Genomic DNA, 27,599 nt, shown 5'->3' on the forward strand with positions numbered 1-27,599 from the left:
TCTGAAAAAACTATTTATTGGAAAGAAATATTCAAGGAAGTCTCCTTAATTCATGCAAGGCTAAATATGGTTCTTCTATCCCCCAAAATATATCCATTTGCTCACAAGCTCCGAACCCTGTCTGCCGGATCCCCCAGACTCCTTGACCCAAGGCCAGGGCCTTGTTCACAACGGGTAGGGCTCCCAGAGGGCCCGGGCAGCAGTGAAACAACGCTGCCCCACAGCTTCTAGGCAAGGGAGGGTGACTAGAAGGTCAACAAACTGGGGTGCTTCACTTGACAGCTCATCTTTAGATCCAGGCCAACAAAGCCTCGCAGGCAAGGAGGTAAGGCGTTCTCAGGTGAAAGCAAACTTTTATGACACAATGGCTCGCCAAAGCCAAAAGGGGGATCCAGGATCTTTAAAGGCATGACCACGCCAAGAAAGGAACCCACATGAGCACGACACGCTGTCTTAGGAAGGCGGAGCTATTTAATCTTAGCGAGCGCAGCCGCCCTTCTTTCCGTGTTCTGGAACAAGGCACGAATTAAAGCTTTTACTTCGCTGGAAGAGAACGCAGCTGCCAAGGGTCCTTTTCCATCAGCCCACCTACAAAATAAAAGACAAAATTCTATTTCTTATTATGTCCTTGAAGGATAAGCAAGACTTAAAAATTGCTTATTTGATCCCAAACACTTGTTTTAAATGGAAATAAAACAAAGCCTGGCGTCCTTCCCCTCTTTCCGGATCTGCCACTCAACCTCTTGACCTCTTCTGCTTGCTGGCTGCACTCTGGTACCAGCAGACAGGTGAAAAGACCACGTTTGGAGGGTAAGACCGTTTCCCCTTATTCTATACTCACTAAGCCCTGTTTGAACTTAACAATTATGACCACATCTTCATATGGCCATATAGTCTTGGGATCTGCAAGTACTTTGAAGTGAACCACAGGCGACAGATGCTAACTAACAAAGGATTGGCATAAAAATACATAGAGCACTCCGTTGAATCAATAATGAAATCACAAATAACCCAGTGGAATAAAGGGCAAAATACATGAACAAGCATTTATAACAGAAGAAAAAGAATGATCAGTAAGATGCTATCATTAGACTTCAGGGAAATGTAAATTAAAATGACAAGCTACCATGTCACACCTACTAGATCAGCAAAAATTTTGAAGTCTGATAATACCAAATACTGGTGAAAATGTGAAGCAACAAGATAAACTATGAAATATTTGTGTAACGGAATATGATACAGCAGTGAAAACAAACCACAGCTACACATACTGTCATGAATGAATCTCAAAAACATAATATTGAACAAGGGCAAGTTATAGAAGATTCCACTTACAGAAAGTCCAAACACGAGCGAGTTTATACTTAAACACTGTTCAGGGATATGTGCACACACGGTGACGCTAAAGGTGAGGAATAAATGACACGAGGCTCAAGACAGGGGTCACCTCTGCTGGGTAGCATTTGGAAAGGGGTGCACGGAGGCCTTCACAGGCGCCGGCAGTATTTTTCTGCAGTTAGGTACTAGGTACATTAACATCTTTTTTTCCTTAAACTGTGACTCTATGTTATATATACTATGCTCCCTCATATGTATATTTTACAAGTTTAAGTTGTTTAAACTACATGACTAGAGGTAGCTTCTTTGGTAGAAAACTTTCTCATTATCCTTGTATTTACTGCAAATACTGGGAGAAAAGTCATCTTACCAGGCGGAAAAAAAAGGTCTGATACCCCAGTACTGCAAAGTCCCTCCAAACAAGGAATGGATGACCGTTCCTAGGCTGAAAGAGGGCTCCTTACCAACAAAGAAAAATTCCCAGCTGCTGCCTTTGAAGTGTTACCTAAAGACATCCTGAGACTCATCAAAGACTTGGAGATAACAAATCAAATTTAGAGGCGCTTTCATGTGCTTTTTTTCAGGTAGAACTCTCATTCAGACTGCTTTAGAACAGACAGTATTTGCTGAGGACAACGAAGACACGCCTAGGACAGGCAAGCTGTGGCAGACAGATGAGGAGCTGTTTGAGGCCTATTCAGAGCTCCCTAGGCAGGGTACGCATACTCCCGATAGTCACCCAGCTATCCTGTTTGCGCAGCGCCAACAACAGGCACACGCTAGTACAATATGACACAGCACACGGTAACTGCTGGTGCTGAGAGCAAACGTCACCCACTACACCGAAGATGAACCCTGTCTGCACGTAAGGCGCTTCTCTCTAAAACTTCTGTACTCCCTGCCGAGAAGCTGCTGGTCAACAGAAGAATGGTTTGATGCTGAAGAGTCCATACAAATAAAAGCCACTTTTCCGTTAACAGAGCAAAACCAATCTGAAAATGCACCCACTGTTGGTTAAAATGGGCAACGTTTCTATCCAGGTATCAGAAAGCTGTGCTTCTTACAAATGCAGATCATTTGTACAACCTGCCGAAATGACGTGTTCAGGACCAAAAAAATGTAAATCAGAAGTCTTTATGCCATAAAGTATGAGGAATTTGCTACCACACCGTCATCAGGCAGGCCCCACGCCCAGCCCCCGGCTGCGCTGCCTAGGCGCCACCCCACACCCACCGGTCCCCGATCTCTCGCAGGCCGGCTCTCAGCAGCAGCAGCAGTTCCTGGAACGGCATCCACTTCGGAACGTAGACTGCAACCTCCTCTTGGTACTTCCTGTTTCTGCTCTCTTCAGCTAGAGGTACAAACACGAGCGGCCCTTCATCCATCACTATTTTGCATAAGGAGTACAGTCGATCGCCATCTTTAGTAGAGATGTCCTGGTTTTGCACAAAGGGAACACAACAGAGTACAGTTGGGCCAGCTCAGGGGTGGGAAAAGGGCAGATCTCTGGTGCATGCTGTCCAGGAAGCCAGTGACAGCAGACGTTCCCTGGCACACTCACAAGCCACCAGCTTCATCAGCTCTGACAATACTCTGAAAGCTAGGACAACACGAAACATGTCTCAACAGATGTCAGTAACTCAGTCTGCCTGCAGGGAAGAGCCCATTTCTCCAGGGTAACGCGGCTCGGATTGCTGCAAAGCAAGGGATGTCATCACGAACAAGAGTTTAGCCCATTTACACTCTGGAAGCATTGGGCGGCAGAGCCCAGGCAACGGCCTTGAGAGTCACACACTCTCTCTGTGGGGCCTGCACTTCTCTTTGCTCAATTACTTAGTTCACTTGGGAATTAAAGAAATACGCGACTTCACACCTCACGATACCCAGGTCCCCCTCCTCGTGATTACACAGGGGCCGGGCAGAGCGGTGGGGCCCTACTTTCTGATACAGGCAGGACAGACAGAAGCCAGCAAGTCTCCGCAAAACAGAACCAAGACAGAATTTCAAATTAACGGTGTGACACGTTAGACAAAAACATGAACAATTTCTCCTACCACCTGTGGTGATATAAATGACACGTCAACAACACTCTCTCAGCGAAGGACAATGCGGGGCACAACCTGAGCATCGAGTCTGGCATTACCTCGAGGGCGGTGACTCTGCCTATGATCTCAGAAATCGCCGTACTGAGCAGAGTGCCCAGGGCCTTGCAGTATATAGTCACTGGCAAGACATCCTGCCACACAACTCCGAGTCTCCTGAGTTGGTGCAGCACCTGTCGGAAGAACAGAGCTATTTACACGAACAGGGTTCTTGCAACTCCACTTTTCCAGATTTATATTTATCATTTGCATGTGTTCGGGAGAAAAAGCGTCACTTAAAGGCGAGGTGAAGGGACATTCGACCTCAGCGATATCCCTGCTAGGTGGGAAGCAGACTCACTGTGGTGATGGGCAAACTGCTGTAAAACATAAAACAGGCGCAAGAGGCAGGAAGATGAAAGGGAGCCTTCAGACCCCCCACGCACAGGCCCCAGACAGCCGCGCGCTACGGCAGACTGGCTCACAACTGGCGGCACTTCTGGCTGCGGTAGAGACAGCTTCAAGCCAGGCTGGTGGGTGGGGGATGAAGGTCAAAAGAGGGCTGTGAAGGGCAACCGACTTCCAAAGGGGCTGTGCCCGCCCCGTGTTCTTGGCAGAAACGTAAGGGGGACGTGGCCAAGGACAGTGTAGGCGTCTGGGGCTATGATGGTCCCCACCTGCCGGACTGCTTTGTTTGCTGCGGAGTAGTTCTCTTCATCATCCATGTTTGCAAAGTTCCCAGCACTTGACAATCTTTCCAGAAGCTCTCCTTTCTGTGCCCGCAGCTGGGCCAAGAAACACTCGGTCCCTGCGATGGGAGAATAGGAGAGAGCCCCACAAGCTGTGCAGTCACACAGTGCAGAACCGGCGTGCACGAGGACATACAGCCTGAACGCGTGTCTGTCCTGCTGATTTCAGAACAACTGCCTGCTAGGCAGCAGCACAAAGTTGCCGTAAGGCCACTGAAACCCACCTCTGATCCATCAGCCTGTCCCTCCAAACCCCCTCAGGACAACGTCTTTCCTAAGAGTTTGTCCCGAGGCATGGAGGAAAGCCCCTTGCACAGAAGCAGAGGCAGATTTCTCCACACCACCCAAAGGCCAGGTCAGGACCTGAAAAGCTCAGTGAATCAGTCCGTTTTTCTCAGGCTACCACCATAGTAAACACCCTGCTTTACCCCGCATTTCCTCCGATTTTTAACGATCCTAGTAAAGCTAAGGAGACAGAAGGGGGAGCTGCCTTGGAGTCTGCAGAACAGGCCCATCAGGGAGCTCCCAGCAACAGTGCCGGCAAAGCCGTCGCAGGGCAGACCTTAGGAGGTATCACCGTGTGACAGAACTGCTATGTGGCGACCTCACTGCACACCAGCCAAGCAGTCTGGACTCTAATGTACCATGGAGTCATGTCATGAAAACATAATGCCTCCACAAAGACCGCATCACTACCGAGAACTGCAAACACCTGCAAATGAAATGCCCTCCCCCTGTCCAACAGAGCTCAGGACCACCACCTAATTTCTAACCACCTCATTCCCAAATTACAGACACTAGGATGAGAAGCTGCAAAACCCATGTTTTCTTACACTTAAGGTGTCAGTTACCGAGTCTCCTGAAGCCAGGTACGAGGTCCACGAAAGTAGCAGCGCCAGCGCAAAGAACGGGCGCGAGACGCAGGCTAAACTGATGGCCTAGGGTCAGCAGGTGGTGAGCGATATACATGCAGTTGTTGTGGTGAAGGGCAGCCAACTGGGGCAGTTTCTGGAGGTTCTCCCTAGGCAAGCAGAAGGGGCAGCAAAGAGAGAAACCACCCGGTACTGTGGCGGAGGTCAGTGAAACATTAAACTCTTCTCATGTGCCTCTGGGCTTTAGTGACGGTCTGCTGCGCAGACGCTGTGACAGGGACCGCCTGGTTACTGCCATCCCACCTGGAGAGGTCATTACACCTGGATGTGACCTTACCCAGTAATACTATCCCAGGGATTAAGAGGAAGAGTAAGGGAATCGAGACGTTTACCTGAGTCAACTCTTTGTACTGGGGACCTGGGAGAGCTTACAGAATAATTCCCTTGAAATTTAACACTGGTGAAGTGTGTGGAAATACAGATTTACTTCCCCATTCTCCAAATTCCCATTTCATTTACATAATGAAGCATTTACTTTCTAGTTCACTCATTTTCAAAACTGGCTACAGGTTAGAGGTACTTGGGAAATTTTAAAAAATAAAGATGTTTAGACTTCACCTAAACAAATTAAATCACAATCTTTGGGTGAAGCCAGGACATTTACGTTTGAAAATCTTCCCAGGTAATTTTTTTATCCAGGATTGCAAACCACTGCTCTAATTCCTCCACATGTATATTCTATTCACCCAACTTGGGAAGAGAGCCTATCTTATGTTTCTGCTACACAGTCACAAGCAGTCATTCAATTAACACTTCCTGGCTGCGTAACTCACTGTCAAGCTAGGATTCAAAGGTGAGAAACTGACACTCCAAGACGGGTGTCCTCATTCTGGCTTCACATCAAAATCACCTGTAGGGTTTTAGAAGAATACAGGTGCCTGGGTCTTACACCAGACCTGTAAGTCAGAACCTCCAAGGCAAATAGACATTCTTAAAGCTCCATACGTAATTCCAAAATACTGCCAAAGCTGAGACCCATGTGAAAAATGTTCCTAAACCATAGAAATGCCTAAGCTGACTGTCTCTGAATCTCCAGGGATACGGCTGTTTGCTGACCCAAAGATGTTTTCTCTTTTACCTAACTTAAGTGGTAAGTGAAATAATCATAAACCACAGAAAAGAGAATATAAATAAAAATAAGGTTCACAGAAAGCTCTTTTATAACAAAAACAATAGATGGGCCTACTTAAAAACATCTCAAATGTTCAGAAATAGGAACTAAAAATTACTACAAATAAAAAGCTGATTTTTTTCTTGGAATCCAGAGTCCTTGGCTGTGGAACAGCTATGCTGATGTATGATTAAAAACATTCATAAAAGGCATCCAAAACACTTATTTGTAAAACAGAATTCCTGGAAGCTCAGAATTATGAGTAACTTTTCAAATTATTAAAAGAAACTTTTCAAGTCTAAGACATTAAGTAACTACAGTCAGAGACACTAAGAAAAATGGCTGATCACACACAAGAGTTGAGCAGGAATCTCTTGTGGCGCCGTGTCTGCACAGCCACGGGTGTAAAGATAGAGGGTGGCATGGGTGCTAGGCAGCAACACGGTGTCATGGCCCTTCTGTTCTGCAACCAAGTGAAGCAGATCTGAAAATACCAAGCATCAGAACAAAAGGGCAAAGTTCTTTTCAGCTTTTAAATTTGCATCCCCCACTACATTCCAAGACTGCAGAGCCCTAATTCATTAGTAAATCACCTATGCCCTTTAAACATGTTTTTTTAATGGTTTATTGCATTTAATTGTGAATTTTAGTGACCAAAGTATCTTTGGTGGGGATATAAAATGGCTGGCTTTCGCCTGACTTACAAACATCTTAGATAACATTACACAGAAGCCGGACAGCGGCACTTACCTGTGATATGTTGGCACAACATCATGGAACAAATGGAAGATATTCCTCACTGAGTAGAAAAGCTGAACAGCACTAGAAGGAAAACACAGTTTCAACAGAAATGCATAAGGTCTATTGGCAATGAGAAAAAACTTCACACTGAGTGTCCCTTAAGAGTCATCGACTCAAACTACAACTGGATAGGGTAGGAGCCTTGGCACTGCTGAAAATACCGTTATTCTGGATGGGAACAGTCTCGAGCAGGATCTGCCAACTAGACTACAGCTCTACAAACCTGCATCTCCTCATGGCTGTAACAGAGGCACCGAGCTGACGCCCCTTCCCCATTTACCCATGGGCGCCCTGCCCATACCCAGAGGCCCTTCAGCGGCAAGCGGGCCTCGCCCTCAGGCCCATGCCGCCCACCACTGGCACAGTCTGCAGGGCGAGGCACCGGGAGGCACTCAGCTGGTTCTTTAGCACCAGCCTGACTCAGCTTTCAGCTTTTCCCTTAACTCCGATGCCAGACCAATCATTCCTAGGACAGAATGGAGCCTCCATCTCTTTGGCCGTTTAAATCTAGCCTCTGAACACCTACCGACTATCATGAAAACGAACCGAGAGCGAACGCAAGGTCTGTGTGGCCACTTCTACGCGAGAGTCTCTTCCACTGTGTCCTGAGTGAGACACAGGAATTCCATTTATACCCATTTCTGACTATTTACAGAAGTAAGTCATGGTTACCATACTGCAGAACACTATTGCTACTTGATTACTGATACTAATTAAGTTAGTTCGTTCTATTTTTGCTGTATGTGTTGCTGTTTGAGGTCTGACAATGGGGAAGTGAGTTCTCACAGTGTGGTTGTGGTGCTGTTTGTCTCATTAAAAGGGGAAAACTTGTCTTTAGACACTCAGTGTATAAAAATATTGTTTGATGCTGTGCTCTCAAAAACTTTAGGAAATACTGCCTAGCATCTCTAACTCTGGCCTCGTATATTTCAGGTGAATGCCTTGTGAAGAAAGTCACTCCTATATTGATTTTGCCAAAGGAGCACATACTTTTTTTTTTTTCCACATACTTCTTTTGACATGTATTTTTCTTCCTACTTACTGTTTAAAACTAGATGGACTTATGAATATAATGATTCATTGAAGTCACAGAACTATCTTGGTAAACATGTTCTTCCTAGAGCAGAATAAAAGAGACTTGTTTGCAGGTGGAGATAAAAAGTTGAACTCTGGAAGGCCACCTGAAGATGCTGTCTAGGTCAAGCCCTAGCCGAAACGGTTCCCACTACGAGGACGGGCATTCGCAGCTGCTACACAGACGCAAGCTTAAGAGGCTCTCTGCAAACACCTTCTACAACCAGCTTAGGCTACGGCCTGTCACGCTCTCCTCGGTTCAGTCTAGGAGCAGGGGAGGAGCTTATGAGCAAACAGAGACTCAGGACAAGACGGAGTGGAATAGAGTTTGAGGTGCCCTTAAAAGGGTGAAATCAGATCTTTGGGGCACCCCATTCTTTTCCTACTTTTGGCTGTCCAACAATTATTGCTTTAAAAATAAACACTTAAAATTATTAAATGTTTAAATATTAGACATTTAAAATTAATCAGGGCCTGGATTTCAAAAGTAAGAATGAATATTAAGCTAAAGGGCCAGAGCAGGCTGGAGCAGGTGGTTTGACTACCACTATTCTCACTGCCACCACTAATAATAAACACCTGAGCATTTATTAATCATTTTCCAGTGGTTTCCTGAGTTCTTTCCACATGCGTTCTCATGTAGTATTACTCAACTCAAATAAAAAGTAAAAATAAAACAAAAATTAAAGAGCTTTCTGTTAAAGTGATTACAATTTTTTAATGTCAAAGAAATCCATTTAGCCATCCATACATGCTTCTATTTTTATACTTTGCTATAAGATGTGTATGTTAGTATAAATAAAAGTTAATTATCAATATGTATCTGTGTGCTGCACTGTTTTTCTGGGGGGATAAGAAAACCCAAAGAAGTTCAGCTAATTCTCTTAGTAAGTGTCCAGTGCAGACATGCACTTAACCAGGTTGCTGCCATTTTCAGACAACTCAGAGCTCTTACCACTGATCACTGCTGGTTGTTGCCTCCAATAAAGTCTGATAGGCAAGTTCCATTAACTGCTTCACAGACTCACTGATGCGGCATGTGGGCAGAGAAAAGGAATGCTGGTCCAGTGTACTTTCGGGCTCTAAATCCACGACTTCGCTGTACTGAGCTGTGCACATTTTCTGTACTTGTAGCTTGTCACCCTGGTCAGCACTGGGCAAGTCCGGCACACATATCTGGGCATCAGGAGCAATCTAACATTCAAACACACAAACAGAAAAGGCACTGTCCTCTGCACAATTCAAAGCCAAGCACACAGTGAGGAATAAGATACTGGCTCCTTGCATTGCCACAAAGCTGTGGTAATTAAAAGATCGAAGAGTGATTAAGAGACGTGAGTAAGCACGGCAGTCCTGTGACTGCTGCCCAGTCCTGGGTGAGAGCTGCCGGGAGAGAAAGCCACCCCCACCGCACAGCGCTCCCAATTCTGCGTGTCCTTACCCTTGGTGAGCCTGGCAAAGCAGAACCTGTTCCAAGACTTCAGGTAATGAAAGGCCTTCAAAGATCATCCTCTCAAACCAGCCTATCAGACTACTGCAGACCACTACGATACTGTGTTCCACTGCTGTTCAACAGACTATTCCACACCAGGGCCATGGGTTGGCTTACAGAAGTAACTCTCAAGTCAGCACAGCCTCCCCTTAAAAGAAAAAACAAAACTCCAAACCAAAACCAAAAAAGCTTCCCTAACATTTTATATAGAATGAAAATTCTCAGATTTGGTCAAGACTGACTAAAAGAATACAAGACTGCTAGTCTAGAAACATCAGTGGTATTTTTTGCCCTAACTTCTAACAAAGTCATTTAAACAAAGTGGTTTTCTCAGAGTCTGCACTGTGGTGATAGTTTTCAAACCTTGCTTCTCAAACATACCAGAGGGGGAAAAAAAGGGCGATTAAGTAGATGGAAGCAGTAGGTTCCACTGCATGAGTAGCACCTCTGTTCAGTACATACTGGACCACTACAGAAAATTTCTGATAGAAGGTCTCAGTTTAATAAAAATGCTTAAGTCATCAGACTTGCCTTCTTGATCTGTAAAATGATGTGACAGTATCAACTTCACAGGGTAGTTACAGTTTAAATCAGAGTACAAATGTCAGGGTGCCAACAATCAAATTTATGGCTAAGGTTATTATATATGTAGAAGAAAAAATATTATACAGATGATTTTTAAAATGCTGTTTGTCTGAAAGATAGTGGACCCAGAATACACGACTCAAAAAAGTGACTCCACAATGAGGGTCAGGGAACCTAAGACGGAAGAATGTAAGCTCAAAAATGGAAACTTGTCAGGTCAAAATGAAAACACAAAAAACAAATAGCAAAACACAACTTTGTATCTTATGGGAAAATAGTGGGGACACAGATGGAATTGTTTTAGAGATTATTTAGATGAAGACCATGAAAGGCAATTGAGTTTAAAATGGTTTTTAGAAAAGTGAAGAGGAGCTTTGCAAAGCTGGGCAGTTCAGAAGACCTGACCCCAGGGCCTCAAGGCCAAGGGAAAGGGCCAGGTCAGGACCTAGAGCCGCAGTCCTCAAGCAGGGACAAGTCCGCCCTCTGGGGGACGTTTGGCGGTGTCTGGAGACACTGCTAGTGCCCCAGCTGGGAGAGGTGCTACTGGCATCTGGTGGGCAGAAGTTAGAGGTGCTACTAAACATCTTACAGGATGGCCCCCTCAGCAAAAAATTACCTGGCCCCAGATGTCCACAGTGCCACTCCCCGTTGAGGAACCCTGATCCAGGGGAAGCTGGGTATGGGTACTCAGGAAAACACATTTCATAGAATGTCAGAACTAGCTGAGAAGGGAGCTCAAGATTATCTAGTTCAACTCTGTCATATTACAGAAGAGGACAAGAAATCCAGTAAGGGTAAAAAATTTAGCCCAGATCACCGAGCAATCCAGTGACAATCCTATTCACATCAAGGAGCTAAGAGGTACATATACTGATTCATTAACTGGATGTGTCCTGAGCACTGAGCACACAGTATTGTGTACTTGGCATCTTCTTGGTGCTAGAGATATTACAGTAAACAAAAGAGTTTAGGAAAATTAAAAAGAACAAAACACCTTGCTTTCATGAACCTTATTTTCTAGAGAGGGAGAAACAATAAAAAATTTATATATGTTTGCTGATGATCAGTGATATGAAGGAAAAATACATGGGAAGAGTACAGGAAACAGAGGTCACAACTTAAAAAGGAGTGCTCAGGAACGGAAGCAGGTCTGTGGCAACAAGGTTCCAAGCAGAGGGAATAAGAGGTTCACAAGTGCTGCGACAAAGGGGGCCTAGCAAACTAAGGCAATGGCAGGGAGTCCGGGGTGCCCACGCAGCAGCTGCAGAAGCCTGCAATAGGAGACAGAGGAAGGGGGGCAATGGGGTGCCTAGGAGGCCACTGGAAAGCTACTGGGTCTTTTCCTAAATGAGATGGGAAGCCACCAGATTTTGTGCAGAAGAGTCACATAACCACGTGGTATTTATATAAAAACAAACAAGAAACCCAAAGCACACTTCCTGGCACTGAGCAGATTTTAGCCCCCTTAACCATCCAAAATTACCTCATATGTGTTGCCTAAAATGGGTGATTAAATGTTTTGCTGCCATGGACACAGTAACAGGGCACCCCCAAGGAAAATGGAGGATGCAGAAGACAGGGTACAGGGAAAGGGGCTCATCTCCATCACTCCCAGCAGAGGTGACGGGGGAACTGGGGCTGAGCACTTCTGTCTGAAGGATTACCTTGCTCTCTGCTCTGCTTTAATCTAAGCAATACCTTATATTCACCAAGTACTATTTTACATATGCAAGACCTGAGGAAAAACAGAGAATACACAGAATTATCTGCAGTCAAAGGAATAACTTGCTCTCAGTGCAAACTAATTAGGTCACTTGTTCTGCAAGCAATTGTTTATCTTATGTACATACACAGATTCACCTTTTTTATTATTTGAACTTCAAAACCAGTGCATCTTCTAGCCTAACAGATGAAGTAAATGTTTTCACAGTGGCATATAATCCTTGGACATAACAAAGCCAATCACCCCTGGCACAAAATTGTACTAAAAACACAAGTAATGAAGGTGAGGAAAGTCTACAGGCTGACACCCTGTCTAAGCCCAACAATAGTAATCCATTATGTTTATTTACATGGCTTTTCCCAGTTTATGCATTGCTTTCCTGTGTATTACCTCATCTGGACCTCACAATACCCTATGAAAGACGTAGGTATTAGGACCATTTTAAAGGTGAGAAAGCTAATGGTTAGATTAGCAACTCCCCTCAATGAGCTCAGCAACTGTCCTGCTCTCTTCCACTCTGTGGTAGTCATCTCAAAAACGAGCTTCCTCCTAAGCACAACTGCAACATACTATAACCCCAATACCTTCACAGTGTTGTGAATTTCAGAGGTCATTAAGTTTCTGGCTGCTACAATCACATCCTGACACTTCTTGTTAGCAAAATGAGAATTGATGTTACGGGCATATTTCAGCAAGTTAGTAGTATCTCCTTTTAAAAACTTCATCTCTTTTAGGGCATTTTCAAATTCTTCGGTGGACTGTATGATCTGTGAAACAAAAAAGGAAAAAAGGAATCATATACAAATATTCCACTTCAACATTAAAATTTCAATCCAACATACAGAAAAGAACAAGGACTGGCTAGTCATTTAAGTTTCAGAACAGACCATCAATTATTAGATATAAAAATATTATATATTTTTCCAGCCTAAAATTCATTAGGAATAGTACCTTCAACAGAAATTCCTGACTCTACTCAGTAAAGGTACAAAGATCTTTAAAACAAATATCCTTATTTTAGTGTTCAAGTTAACACTAAAAAGCAACAGAAAAGTAAGTGCCACATAGTCGCTACCATAGCTGATACAACTATAAAAGTACCTCACTTAAAATATATTTAATAAGAAAACATACTTCCCAATCAAAAAGTAGGAAACTGGGAGAGAAAGAAGTTACAAGGAATTTGCTTCCACTCCTTATTAGTAATTATTTTAAAGATGTCACTAAGGAAGCAAAAAGCTCCAAGGCGACCAAGAGCAGCAGCCCGAGCCTGGACGTCTTGAGCACCCCTGCATCGCCCTCTTACCTCTTCGTACTGCTGCAACTTGCTGCTGCTCGTTGGGATAGAATAAACCAAGCAGTTTTTAATGAGGCACTCAGACAAGTCCTCCCAGATGATGTCACCAAACATCTCAGCCAGTATGATCTTGGGTGTTTTTTCCGTTTCTAGGTCAGCATCATCAAGAGGCAAATCTGAATTCAAAAGAAAAAGTTTTAAGCAAGAAACTTTCAATATAGATTATTCTCAAGTTTCCTAGTTTCCTAGAATTCCTTAATTTTATGACCATGGGGAAGAAAACAGCACATATTTTACAGGCCCCTCAACCCGACTGTGTTGGGCAAACCATGACATACCATTTTGCTTCCACCGCTCAGGTGAGTCACCTGCACTGTCTCCCTGCCTGTACACTGTTAACAAGAAGGTATCAGGCCTTCTACATTACACAGTGATCAGCAACACTTACAGTGTAACGCCCAGCCCAGCAAACACAACACTGCAATACCTCTTCTACAGTGCATCTTTGTTTTTTTACCACACATTTTGAGGGAGTTATATTTAGAATATACTACTAATTAAATACTAGTTAAGAATCAGTGAGCAATGCAGAGGGAAGAGGAACCCCAAGTGGGACCAGCTATTTTGAACCAAGTTCTGATTCACCACGGAAGACCTCAGGGGTTAAGAGTGTTGAAAGAATGTCTATATTGTCCAGAGCCTTGAGAGACCTCACAGTATTTAAAATGTAGGCTTGCACTGCGCAAAGACAGCCACCAGACACACCTGGCTACTGAGCACTTGAAATGTGGCTGGTGTGACAAAGGGCTGAATTTATTAAAATTCCAGTTAATTTTAATTTAAGTTTAAAAATGGACGCAAGGGCATGCGGTTATAAAAGGGTAGCACAAAGGAACCTTGGGGTGACAGAACAGTTCTGTATCTTGGTGGTGGTGGTGGTTACAAAAATCTACATGAAGAACTGCACAGAACTATACATGCTCACAAATGAGCACAGGTAAACCTGGTGAAATCTGAATAGGTTCTGTCAAGGTACCAGTCAATTTCCTGATTTTGACAGCTTATTACAGTTCCACCAGATGTCACGCTGGAGAAAACTGTACTTTTAATAAAAATTATGAACTAAAAAAAAAAGGTAGTACAAAATGTGTTTCTGTTAAACAAAACTTAGTTGTTTCAATAAGACCACATTTCATTTTAATCACCACACAGAGTAGGTACTATGTTATATACTATAGAACTCTAGTCATGCACATACACGATTTCTAGTGTCTCACATAAACACGTTACCAATCTAGCTGGTGTAAACAGACAGATTCATTCCACTGGAAGGATTTTTCTTCCCTGTGCACCAACAGAACACTATAACGTGTTTGAGTATTTTATGCAAAAGCACAAGCTACAATGATACCTATATGAATTGTAAAAGGTAGTTGAAATTAAATCCTTATTTTAATTATGATGTAATTGCTCTTCTAGCTTAAGAAAGTAATTATGGACAAGGTATACTTATTCAGGCAAAATCCAGTAATGATGCAGAAGCTAGTAGAACCACTGAACAGTAAACGGAAAAAGAGAGACTTGGAAGAAAATAGATCACAAATTTCACACCGAATGGCAGCTGTAATAGGCTTAAGAAAAAAAAAAGCAAAACAAAAAAACCTGCTTGTTCTAGATAATAAACAATAGAAAGAAATGTTTTTCAGCAAATAAATTGGGAATTTTTAAGTTTCTTCTCAAAAACAATTGACAAAATTAGTCACCTGAAATCACAACGAAACATCCAACCAAAAATGCGATTTTAACAGGATCTAAGCCTGCAACTTTGGTCAGCTAGAAAATGACCTGGATTCTTGCACACACAAAAAAAACTTTTGATAGAGACATGCAAAAAAAGTATTATTTGTGTTGTGGAAATATTTTTAGAAAACTGAGAAAAATACATTTTTTAAAATGTAAAAGCCCTTCAATTAAGCCATTATAAGGGGGATATTGTTCAGAGACTGCTACATCTCTGAGTATCTCATCAAAGACCAATTGACTCAGCTTCTGAATTACTACAAGTACTTTTCTTTAGGTTTAGATATTTTAAGTAGTTTTGTTTAAAACGAGTTTCAAATTAACAGAAATTGTCAATTCAGTCTATAATATCAAACTTGCAGTATGTTTTAATCTTATAAATTAAAATTGTTAAGATTATATGACAAAAAGAATTTCAGCTAGATATAGAAAATTCTATCACAAGAGACAGTTCCAATGCTACATTAGGTAAAAAAGTGCAAATCTGTAATTTTAAAACAGGAGACTAATGAGTCCCTTATTGCTTCACCCATTTCATGATACATGTATGCATTTAGCTTTTTTCTGAAATGGACTCTATGAAAACTCTTATGAATGCAGTTGTTAAACTTGTTCACATGCGAACAACACACATTATCACTGGTTTAGGGAACTGTTGAAAGAAAACAGGGCAGTAAGTACAATGATCTTAACACTCTTTTCCAATGCTCATTAGTTGAGTCTGGAAGAGTTTTACAAAGACGTACTGCACTGTTATCTTCAAGATTTTCTTGAATCTTGAAGTAATGCTTGCCAAATATTCAATAATCAGAGATACAAAATGGCAATGCATTTTGTTTTCTTACTGATACCATACTGCATATGAACTAGCTACATGTGAAGCTGTAAGGCAAAGAAAAGCCTATTTGTGTCCTAGCTAGACACATGCAAAAATTTGTAACTGAAATTAAACCTTTCCATTAATACAAATCAGTAATAACTTTACCGTTTTTCTAACAAAACTATGCAGAAGACCTGTATTCTAATCACTAATGTGAACTGGCTGCCAAAATACCAAATAATTTGAGAATGCTTTGTTGATAGTGATAAATTTACAACTTCTAAAAAACTTACCCAATACCACTTTGAATTTCATGTTAATAATATTGATACATGGGTAGTGAATTTACTTAATTTAGTCATAATTTTGAAACTGATACGCTTTTGCTTCAAATTAATTCTCTTTAAAGGGATGAAACAAATCTGGTGATGTAGATGACAATATTGAAGGAAAATTATGTTTTGGTACTCAACAGTTACTGGGAAACTTTTCAGTATGTTTGGAACAACACAGATATGGAACCTACTTTTTCAACTGTAAATTTTACAATATTTAAATACATAACCAGTATTTCTAGGGAAAATTCGCATCCAAACTGAGATGTGCTGTAAGTGTAAAATATGCACCAAATTTAGAACAGTTTGCATAAATAAAAGAAGGTAAAACACCTCATTAATAATTTTACATTGATTATATGTTGAAATAATATTTTGGCCATATTGGGCTAAATAAAATATATTAGTAAATACAAGTTTACATGTTTCCTTTGACTTCTTTAAATGTGGCTACTAGAAGACTTTACCTTATATTAGAAGGCTCACGTTTTACTGCTATTAGCCACTGCTGACCTAGACCACAGCACCTAAATCCAAGTGCCATCTTAGTCAAGCAGTGTTAAGCAGCAGGTACGGGGTCCTTGCTGAATAAAGATTTGCTGAATGGGTATGCGCATGCATACCAGAGAAGGAAAGTTAGAAGTCAGGTGTAATATACAGGTATGATCACTGTATAAACCACTGTGCATACTTTCTCCTTTCCTAAAATCACATTATGAAAATTTCACCATATACTATCAGAATGTACTCTATTCCTATTTCACTTAATTTTTAACTAGGAAAAGATAAAGAATTTTGTCATACTATCTTCCATGTCTAATGGCATAGCCCCTTTTAATATGCTGACATAATAAACTAGTTGGTTGCTTTCTTATGCCAAACCATCTTTGCACTCCTAGAACGAATCCTCAGTCGGTGTTTTTTTTTTTTAAAGGTAATGCTGGATTTAATTAGTATTTTTTGTAAATGCTTGCATTTATAAGCCAAAGGGGAAATCGTTTGACATGTTTTCTCTGTAATGTACGCTATCATTATTACACTTTGGTATTAAGTTTATGCTGGTTTTTAAAAAATTAAGTAGGGCACATATTCATCGTTTTCTGTTGACTATTCTAAAATCAGTTTCTAAAGAGCCTCAATTTACAAAGGGATCATCTGTATCTGAAGAATGCACAGAATTCAGCCATAAACCTTCTATGCTGACAGTGGACTTTTTAGTGGCAAGTCTGGAACAACCCTTCAAATTTCTTCTACAATTATTTGTATGTTCAGAGTTTCTGCTTCTTGATAAATTTTAGTTTATACTTCCTAGAAAATCATTCATGGCCAGAGCAAAATGTGCGTGTATGACGAGCCCCAAGCCTCTAGCGTGTAGAGAGAAACAGCCAAGTTCTCCCTCTCCGAACCCACAAGCCCCTTCTCTGTGCCTGTGTGACCAGTATTAAGGGTCTGGTTTGTACTCTTCCTCCCTTACATCCATATGAAAATCTGTCCCTCTGAGATGTGACTTTGATCAAACTAAGTTTTTATTTACTCTTGACTCTACCTCTGACTCTTTTTCATTCTACTGATCTCTTGTACCAAGAACATAGTTTTAATTATAAATCCTCCCACGAGTTTTTCTTTAAATCTTCATTAGCAATTCTCACAAATAAATTTTTTATGTAAGCTTTGGAGTAATTAGTCCATTCTGAAAATAGAAAATGACTGTGATTGGAAACATATCAACTTTATGTGTTATTTTGGAACAACCTAACAATTCTGAGAGACTGTCTTCTAATCCAAGATAACTTCCCTTTTATTCAGGTTTTACATCATTTTCCCGTAAATTTTATGGTTTTCCTTATGTATGTCCTCTCCTTTCTTACTAAATTTATCTTCAAGAACTGTATAGATTTTATTGTCATTATAAATACCTTTATATTTTAACTTATAATTATTACTAATTTAGAGAAGGTACCAATTTTTTAATATTTATATTGTAACTAGACAACTTAGTAAACTGATTAATTATAAAAGTTTTAGTAGAGTCTTTTGGTTTTTTAGGTATACAATTATACCACTTACAAGTAAAGGTAATTTCTTCTATTTTAATATTCATACTTATTTTACTGTATCTTTTTCGCACTCGCCACAACCCATGTCAAAGAATATTAATGATAGTGTGCATTCCCACCTGATGATTGATTTTAATAAAGTTTTTAATCCTTTAATAGAACACTTGATGACTTTTTAGAAGCAATTAGTTTTAAAAGTAATCGTTACTTTTAAAAAATTTAATGAAGTATAACATAGTTACACAGAGTGGTCTATTATAAAGCTACATAATTTACTTAATCATTTCCCTATTCTTCCAGATTTCATTACCTTTCACTATTTCAGTATTATAAATAACATTTTGATGAACATCCTTGTAATAAATTAACTGGCTTTGTATACTTAAGATTATGTCTTTAGGGCAGATTCCTAGAAGCTGAAATCTTGGTTTGAAGGTTACAAACATGTTAAAACTTTTTAAATATTCTGCCATATTTTTTCCAAAACAATTTTCTTTCTACTCTTTTAAAAGCTCCTTTGTTTTTGGTATAATGATGCTTAATAATAAAGAAAACATGGGAGAACAAATACGTATGTAAAAGGTCAAAAGAAGAGCATATAACCAAAGACAAACCTAAAAGGGCAAAAGCATTTATGAAGCTTCAGAATGACTGAAATCCAAAGTAGAGGATTCCAAAAAGAACTAAGGACTTAAAATATCATTTTCAGATTACATTTAGATGGAGAAGATGAAGGGAGTGAATGCTTTCAGAGAGAACACAGAATTCCTAAACTCCTGTTTGTCATTCTCCCCTTTGCCAAAGACAATGAGCTTGGAACCGAAGGGGAGAACAAATAGTAAAGGAGAAACTAAAGCCTAAAACTAGTGAAGAGATCAGAGGAGCCCCTGGTAACACTACATGAGCTGCCTTCTGTGCGGAGGCCTCCAGGCCCGAGGAACGTTCCAGTGAGACAGGCTTACGACTGACTGACGTCATGAGGTCCATGACCTGGAAAGAGGTTCATACGGAGCTCCCCAGAGCACTCTCTGACTCTGGCCCTATCCCACGCAGTAGTATCATCACCGATTCAGGTTAAACTATATGAAAATTCTGTTATCAAGTAAGCATACGGACAATGAATTAGAAAGGACAGTAAACACATTGCAAAACTGTACCAAGTAAAATTTAACTCCAAAAAATCATGGGAGCACAGCAGTTTGTACTGAGTATGACATAGGATTTTCATTTGCATTGAGCTCAATAGGTTACCTGTGATCCATGAAAGCTTTGGCTGTACTGACAGCAGCAGAACTGAGAAGGCAGACATGAATGCCCCCATACTATTCTAACAGGTTCCAACTATCCCTAGAATACTGTGTTCTGTTTAACACCATACTTCAACAGGAAAACTACAGAAGAAATGGAATATTTTATTCACAGAAGCAGTAAGGACAGGGGAACCTGAAACTACGTTATTAAAAAAAAAAGGATGTTTATATTAATAATGATAAGGTGATGGGGAAATAGTAGCAGCTACTGTGAAGAATCTTCGAGTCCAGCATGTGTAAAGTCAATCAGGCTTGTTCGACATAGCTCCACACAGTAGGACATCATTAAAGCACACAGCATGGAACAATACATTCTGAACAATTCTTTTAAACCACCCTAAAGATTTAATTTACAAAATGGGCATTTTGGTAATGGAAGAAGAAAAACTACCTTGGATTTCTGTAGTTGACCTAAGTCTTAAGACTTTCTTTTCCTTCTCTGTTGTTAAAACTAGAAAAATTTCCAAGCTTTACATGTAAATTATTTTATATAAACTCTTAGGCTGCCAGGTAGGCATACTAACAACAGCAGCATTGTTTTTATTTTCACCACATCAAGAATGCTTGATCTGACTTCCCAATGAGAGAACCGAGAAAAGCACAAGCAAGCTAAGTCAAATACGCAAGTAAAAACTCAGAACAGTATGAAAACAAACACTGGGACAAACTTGATTTTTAATAGTATGACAACCAAAAATGATTCAAGCAATACAGAAACTGGGTATTTCAAGTGAGAATATATGAAGATAAACCAACAGGAAATGAATTACATGAGGTGGCATGTAATTCATTTCCTGTGTTAAACCTAGATTTTTCCCACTGAAATATGTAAAACAGCACTTGGTTCATTTCTGCAAAAGCCCAAAATGTGATGTTACTCAGTCTAATAAAAAAATTATTAAGAATTCAACTACATATTATAAATACATAGTCTAGGTAGCACCGATCACTCTGCTCGTCAACAGAGGGCAGAGAAGGAATGCAAACCAGAGCAAGAAGTGAGCCGGCAACCGCTTTGTTCCCACAGCATGACTCACTCGCCTCCAATCGGCTGTTCATTCAACTTGCGGACATTTTTACCTACTTTAAGGTAATGCTGACTTTTAAAAACAACACCAACTTTTCCAAGATACAAAAGCACATACCTAGGAGCTGTTTCTGCAGCACTTCCAGTACCAGCTTGATTTTTGCAAAAACTTCAGATGGCGATGGATGCTCCAAGTCAGACATCACAGATTCAAAACTAATGGTAACGGTGTTAGACTGGCTTTCCACCACAGCACAGAGGGGCACACAAGAAGCCAGGGGCCTGAGGATATACTTCAGCAGCATTTGGCCTGAAGAATTACATGAACACGCATCAGAAACCACTACGAGGAACTTTTAAAAGCAAGCATGTCAAAATAAAATCTTTGAGCCTAACGACAAAAACACATGTACCAGGACTTACACACCGTGCGCTGCAGGTTGCCCAACTCAAGTTTCCCGGACCAGCTAGATTTTTGTGATTATTCAAAAACACCAAATAAATAGCAGCATATAGTTAAAAAAAAAAAAAAAAGGAAAAAAGAAAGGACCCAAGCCCTTAATGAGAAGGGCAGTATTTATGATAATTTCATTTGATGAACAGTGAGGCAAAACTCTAGGATCCGTCACTGATATTACCCAGAGTATTATTGTATGACCTCTCCAGTCACTCCTTACACTGGACCATCTGAGATTTTTGTGTACATTACATACAGCAGAACACCGTACCAAACGATTTAAGCTTCGTATGTAGCTCCCCAAGGATAAAAAATGCCAACAGGACAGAGCTGACTGGGGGCACAGGGGTCTTCTCTTCTTTCTGAGACTGTTCAGTGCATAAGTGAAGTTCTGTTTGTAGGCAAGATTCCAAGTTGCTGGTATCTAAGGAAAAGGTAAAAAAAAAAATCAGCAATACAAGATGTTCCCACTTCTATTCCTCAGAGTCTATCCTCTCTAAGTATGCGGCTTTATCACAATATCCTTCTAATGCAACCAGACAGTAATCACGACATATGTGTCCCTGGCATCACTTTAAGAGGGGAATGACTGTTTCTGGCATACCCAAAGTCTCACACTAAATACAAAGTAAGATGATGTGCCTATATATTAATAAGTACTTATTAAATATGTATTGAGAGAAGGCAGGAATGAGAAGTGACGTCCTAGCTTCACTTAAGATCTGCTCTTCTAGGTTCTTTCTTACCAAATAGACTAGCTTACCTAACAAGTTTAACCAGAAGGGTGTATTACAACAAATTAATACACCTGCCACCTTCTCTAAATTTTATAGTCTACTTGGAAACAGAATTTAAGATATTCCAGATTACTTCCTTCAAAATATCTGAAATGTGTGTATGTGCGTGTCCATGCACACACATACGTATATACTATATTTGGAGGCCAAACTGGATAGAAAGGAGGCAGGGGGACTGAAAGGTTCTCCTGAAACAGACTAAATTTCAAGATTCAATATTGGAAAACATGCAAGTGTCATGGCATGTCCTTTACCTACAGCCTCATAGGTCGTACTTTGTGTAAACAGGCCTTAAAGAAGGCTCACACCCAGCAGTGGGCAGGAGGGCTGAGGGCCAAGTAGCAAAAGTCACAGCGAGAGCCAGAGTATCCTTTCCTTCATCTTGCAAAGGATCCCCAGCTCATGAGTCTATCACCATTTTTTCCAGAAAGACTGAAAAAGATTGAGCCAAACCAGTCCCACTGACCCCGCCCCCTACCGACCTATGTTCTTTCCTCACAGCTTCTTTAAACTTTCTAGTCAAGACAGTTACTGGGATCAGGGCTGTCGGGAATGCATCCGTCCTGAAGCGCAGTGGAGACGTGGGACAGCTGTGAACTGCTACCACCTCCTCCACCACGTGGATCCCACCCATCCTATCGTCTTACCCCGTCTCTGCTCCTTCCTTGTCAAGGGCACACAGAGAGACACAGAGAAGGAGAGTGAGAACAATTTAGGGACCCAAATGTGTTGGTCCTAATAAGCCTTTTGCTTAATAAGAAACTAAATGTAGACTTGGGAGACTAACAAATGAAACTTTCTCACCCACCAATATAAAATATTCAGAACACATTCAGAGGCCTAACTGGTTCAGGCAGATTGAGCAAAGCAGTCCACCTGAGGTCAGCAGCACCTTTTGATGGCGGCAACTTCCATACAATCAGCTTCTGCCACTCTTCTCCAAGGTGATAAAGCATATTCTGTTTCTGTATCGTGAGCTCCGTGCTGAGAGACTTCAACATTTTTAAATCAAAGCATTTTCTGGATTTTAATAACGTCAAGCCTTTCTGTGCCTGTCAGTAAAATGGGATCAGTGTTGAACGTTCCATCTGGACTCAGGACAATCAGAATATACTTGTACAAGGACACACAGAACACAGAGTTTACTAACAACAAGAACAGCACCAATTACTCATGCTTGGGAGAAAGCATTAATACCTTTTCCAGACACCGAGCTGCAGTGACATACTCCTTCTCTGTTAATGCACAGTTATATTCTTCAATAGCAGTAGAAAACTGCAAAAAGAAGTACAGCTTTTAGGTATTTTATGTTACACATCCTATTATGTCAAGTCTGTCTGCTTGTCAGCTCTTAAAATATGAAAATACACCAAAGATTCAGGTATACCCATTTAACAATAAGACCAACTGAAAAAAAAAAAAAAAAAAAAACTTCTTCACCTCCCAAACACTAGCTACTGACCTCTTGGAGCTGTTTAAGCAAACTCAGGACGACTGAGTCTCTTTCCAACTGTCGCTTCAAGTCTGTAAACTCAGCAGTTGATACACGAAGATCCTGCCGGACCTGGTCACACAGCAAAGACAAGTGCTTTTAGGCCACACTACACCTGAGAAATGAAACATGTACAGCTGACCAATAGCTTCACTAGATGAGTGCGATTATGTTGAAGTTTAAGTGCCAGTTAAGATTAGAACATAAATCACAAAATGTAACAGGAAGAGATCTTACGTGATCCACTTAACCCAAACAATTGTCCTATGCAGCAATACCCATTCCCAACGTAACAGCCTTGGGTTACCATCTATTCTTAACTTCAGCAGGGATTTTTCATCAGAGCGCATCCCCCTGGATTTCTAGAAGGGCCTCCCCACTGCCAGGTGATAACCCATCCACCATGGATGGCTCTGTCGGAATGCTTTTACGACTCAGAATCCACCTCCCATTCTGTCCCATCTTTTCAGGGACTTCACACCATCATTTCCTTTCTACAACTTTCATCTCACTCTAATTCATTCTTCATGAAATATACACTAACTGAATACTTACTAGAGCAACACTCCCACCGTCAGACTTAAACATATCAGAACACCTCCCATCTTCGAGAAAACAGTCCCTTCACCTCAGCAACTACCCTCTTCTCAGCAGCCACCTTCTCTGTCTCCTCCCCCACAGGCTCCTAGCAGGAGTGACCCATGCTCACTGTCCTTCCTTCCTCACCTCCCACTCGCCCTATAACTCTCAGGGATCTGGTTTCTACCACCACCATCCCACCAACACTATGCTAGAACAGCCGGTGCCAAGAACACGCCACTGCCAACCCAAAGCACAGCAGCAGTGTCTCGCTCTCAGCACACCTGCTTTCCCTTCCCTGGTCCCACGGCACCATCCTCCACTGAGAATGTTTCTTCCTAGTTCTCTGGCCATTCGTGTTCTTTTGGGAGCCTCATTCTCCCCTCTGACCGCTTCATACATACTGATATTCTGTCCTGCCTGGTCCTCTTCTCACTCTAACCTGTGGCTCTCCAAAGCCAACTATTCCTTTGGCCCGCTCTCATTCGGGACATTCGGGGATATCTGGAGACCAACGACAGAGTTCTACTGGCATCTAGTGGGCAGACGCGAGGGATGCTGTCAAGTGCCCTGCAATGTCAGGACAGCCCCCCACAACCAGGCACTACCCAGGGCCACATACCAACGACGCAGAGGCTGAGAACTCCTGCTCAATGTTCTCCAGGCCACCTCTTCCACCTCCATGGCTAACCTCCATGCATGTACATGGATGAATGATGTGCAAACCATCCACAAAAATCCATTCTTCCATTTTCCCACAGTGATAGCACGTGGCTACCCCACCTAGACTGTATGTGATCACGTGTCTTAAGATCTCACTAGTGGATTATAAGCAGAAGTGATGTGCACTTCCAAGTGTGAATCTTAAGAAAATAGATGTGCCTCTCCCAAGCACAAATACCCTTTGAAGATATTTTTTAAACTGTGCCAGAGTTGTAGAATAACACATTATTAAAACCTCTAATCAAAATGATTGGTGAAATGGTATTAAATAGATTTGCTAGGTAATTAATGGTTTTCTCTCAGGTGATTCAAGTTTCACAGAGAATTTTGAAAAACACGTGTTTGCTTTCGTTCTTCAGTACACATCACATAGAGAAAAGGCCTGGTATCTGTCCTTGAGGACCTTGAAAATCCCTCAACATCTTAACTTTGGACATCAGTGAATCATGGGCAGTAATTCAGAAACAGATGCAATATTAAACCTCTAATCTGGCTTGCCTCCTTTCAAATGTGTATTTTTCCACAAGGAAACTGCAGGGAATAACCCTGGTGAGATAATACACACTATAAATGACTTTAAAATTGTAAAGTGGGTATTTTGTTTTCAGACTGGCTTGCGTCTTTCTGTGATGACAACACTTGACAAACGTGGTGAACATCTTTAAAACCCACCACTTTCCAAAAACAATAGAATAAACACTAGCCCCACAAAGCAACACAGTACAGGTGGGCAAGGATTCTCTGCATCCAGAGAGAGTGGCTTTATGACAGCAAGTGGAGTGGTTGTGACTGGCAAACAGCCAATTCCAGAGGACAGCCCAAAGACAAAGACTGTGCTGAAGTTTGAATGTGCTAAGCCCGGCTACAGATGCGAGAGAACGCTGGCCTTTAAGAGACGCCAGTGTTTTAAACGAGGAGAGATAAAAGGAAAAGCCAAATGATCTAGTACTAAGCTTTCATTTGTTTTTATTTTATGACAGACAATAAAATCCTGACATTACTTCTTAAAAATTTATAAAGTTCTATTTAAATGCAAGACATTATTACAGCTTAAAAAATACCATAAAAAAGAAATCGTTTAAATTATAGTTTTGGAAAATATTTCTATTGTAAGTTGGAAGCTACCCTAAAATCATGTAATTTGAATACCATTTCCCAATAAGGAAAGTGAAGTCTTGAAAAGCTGTACAGAACTGAATTGGCTTAGGAATCAGGAGGCTGAACTGCCTCCCTACGAACGGACGCGATGTAACAAACTGTTCTTACCTCACTCTCTATCCTGGATTTCAGGAGGTCAATGTCATCAGACAGCTTATCCACTTGGGCAACCAGGTCCTGTGCACTCTGCATGCTAGGCAAGAATTCACTGTACTTCTTGCTGATCATACTGCACACCTCACCCTATAACAGAAGAGAAAAGAATTACAGGGAGATGAATAGGGAACTCTATTAAAAATAAACAGTTCGTCTTCCTAAAGGAATCGTCCATGTTGGAGCCTTCCTGCCAGTTACCCACACCCAGTCACTTTCCCTCCAAGTCAATGGGTTTCTTTGAAAAACAAATTTCTCCCACCCTTAAAGGTCCCTCACATTATTGAGGTGTAAGAAAACAAAGATCACTAAATCCCACCAGTGCCCGAGAGTAGTACAACGGCTGGAAAGGAGAAAGTGGAGCCAGAATCTCTCATACTGAACTGTATCAGCTCAGACTCTAGCCACCAATTTTAATCATGTATCTAACAGAAAAGACTGCAAATGAAGAAATTAAATCCATAATCTGTATACTTCAAACAATTAATGAATTTCTATCTTTCTGCTTATAAAATTTTAAGGCCTAATCTTAGAACCCTAAATTGATTTGACTTCCGTCAATAAACAAATGATTGAATACTCTGCACTGAATGCCCACAGACAGACTCCTTCTGAGTAGGAAAATTACCATATACCCTTAAGGAACCAGGATGGAGAATTCAGAATGTAAGACAGCAACAGAGTTCATGTGCTCCAGGAACACAAACCAGGAGGAGCCCACCTCTGCTTGAAGGAAAATGGGGGCGCTTTTCATGCAGGAAACTGCATTTGAGATGGACCCTGAAAAATGGGTGGCGATAGTACAGGTAAAGAGGGAGAAATGGAGACATGAGCAGAATCCAAGGCGTGCGCGGCGCACAGAAAGTAATTCTCAACTGGCTACAGATTCGGGCCGGTAAAAGCACCCAGGGTCCAGAGCACAGGAGAGGCGCCCGGTGCCCAGGGCAGCTTTAAGAAGATGGGTGAAAAATCCTCAAACTGGGTCAGGGGCGCCGTGACCTGGAAACTCAGTGTCAGTTATGTGGCGATGACAGGACCGAGCAACTCCGCCGCAGGAAGCAGTCCTATACCACCAGGCGGTGCCGGAGGAGCTCGGACGCGCGCCTTCACGGCCCGGCGCCCCACTCCGCTCGAGTCCAGGCCTGCGGCCGCGCACGTGGCTGCGGCGAGAGCGACGCGGGTGTGACAGCTGCTGACAGCATCCCTCCACCAAGCGAAGGGACGGGGCTCCGCCGACCCTGGGCCCAGGGCACCGCCTGCGTGTCCGCGGCGTTCGGCACAGCCTCCAGCCCCGAGCCTCCAGCCTAGGGGACGCAGGCGCGCTCAACACCCACAGCTTCTAACACGTAAACACCCGGGGCGCGAATTCCCGCCGCGCGGCCCCCCGCGCCACCGGCCCGCGCACAGAGGCGGGTGCGGACCCCCGACCCCAGGGCTGCGGGCGGGACCGGCTCCCCTCCCCGCGCCCCGCCCTGCCCCGCTCCCGCCAGCGCCGCCCGCCCCGGCCCTGGCCCCGGCCCATCGCGCGAGGGCCCGGCGCCCCTCCTCCCGCCCCCGGCGGCCGCCGGCCTCACCTTGACCTCGTCCACCCGCCGCGTCAGCCGGCCGATGCGGGTGCCCAGATCCTCCTTCTCCAGCCGGCCCGAGTGCGCCAGGACTTCCGTCACGAACGAGGCCATCACCACGAGCGGCCCCGGCGCGCGCCGGG

General features: G+C 42.3%; 1 protein-coding gene across 2 annotated transcripts; it reads right to left on the minus strand.

Annotated features, from left to right (window-relative positions):
• ZW10 (zw10 kinetochore protein) lies at positions 1–27,597 on the minus strand. 2 transcript variants are annotated; one of them, XM_036919783.2, is made up of 16 exons: positions 27,466–27,597; positions 25,847–25,981; positions 23,249–23,350; positions 22,984–23,061; positions 22,679–22,838; positions 21,261–21,413; positions 20,651–20,842; positions 13,193–13,359; positions 12,471–12,653; positions 9,042–9,262; positions 6,962–7,033; positions 5,020–5,189; positions 4,097–4,227; positions 3,482–3,613; positions 2,572–2,774; positions 1–588 (listed from the first exon to the last, which is right to left on the minus strand). In XM_036919783.2, exons 1-16 carry the CDS (start codon positions 27,568–27,570, stop codon positions 468–470), a joined length of 2,325 nt encoding a protein of 774 aa, XP_036775678.2. In that variant the 5' UTR covers positions 27,571–27,597; the 3' UTR covers positions 1–467. The 2 variants fall into 2 exon arrangements, with proteins under 2 accessions (XP_036775678.2, XP_036775677.2); XM_036919782.2 differs by having other exon boundaries at positions 9,042–9,280.
• Between the last annotated feature and the right edge of the window lie 2 nt (positions 27,598–27,599).

Source organism: Manis pentadactyla, chromosome 13 (assembly GCF_030020395.1).
Source record: "Manis pentadactyla isolate mManPen7 chromosome 13, mManPen7.hap1, whole genome shotgun sequence".
Classification (NCBI taxonomy): domain Eukaryota; kingdom Metazoa; phylum Chordata; class Mammalia; order Pholidota; family Manidae; genus Manis; species Manis pentadactyla.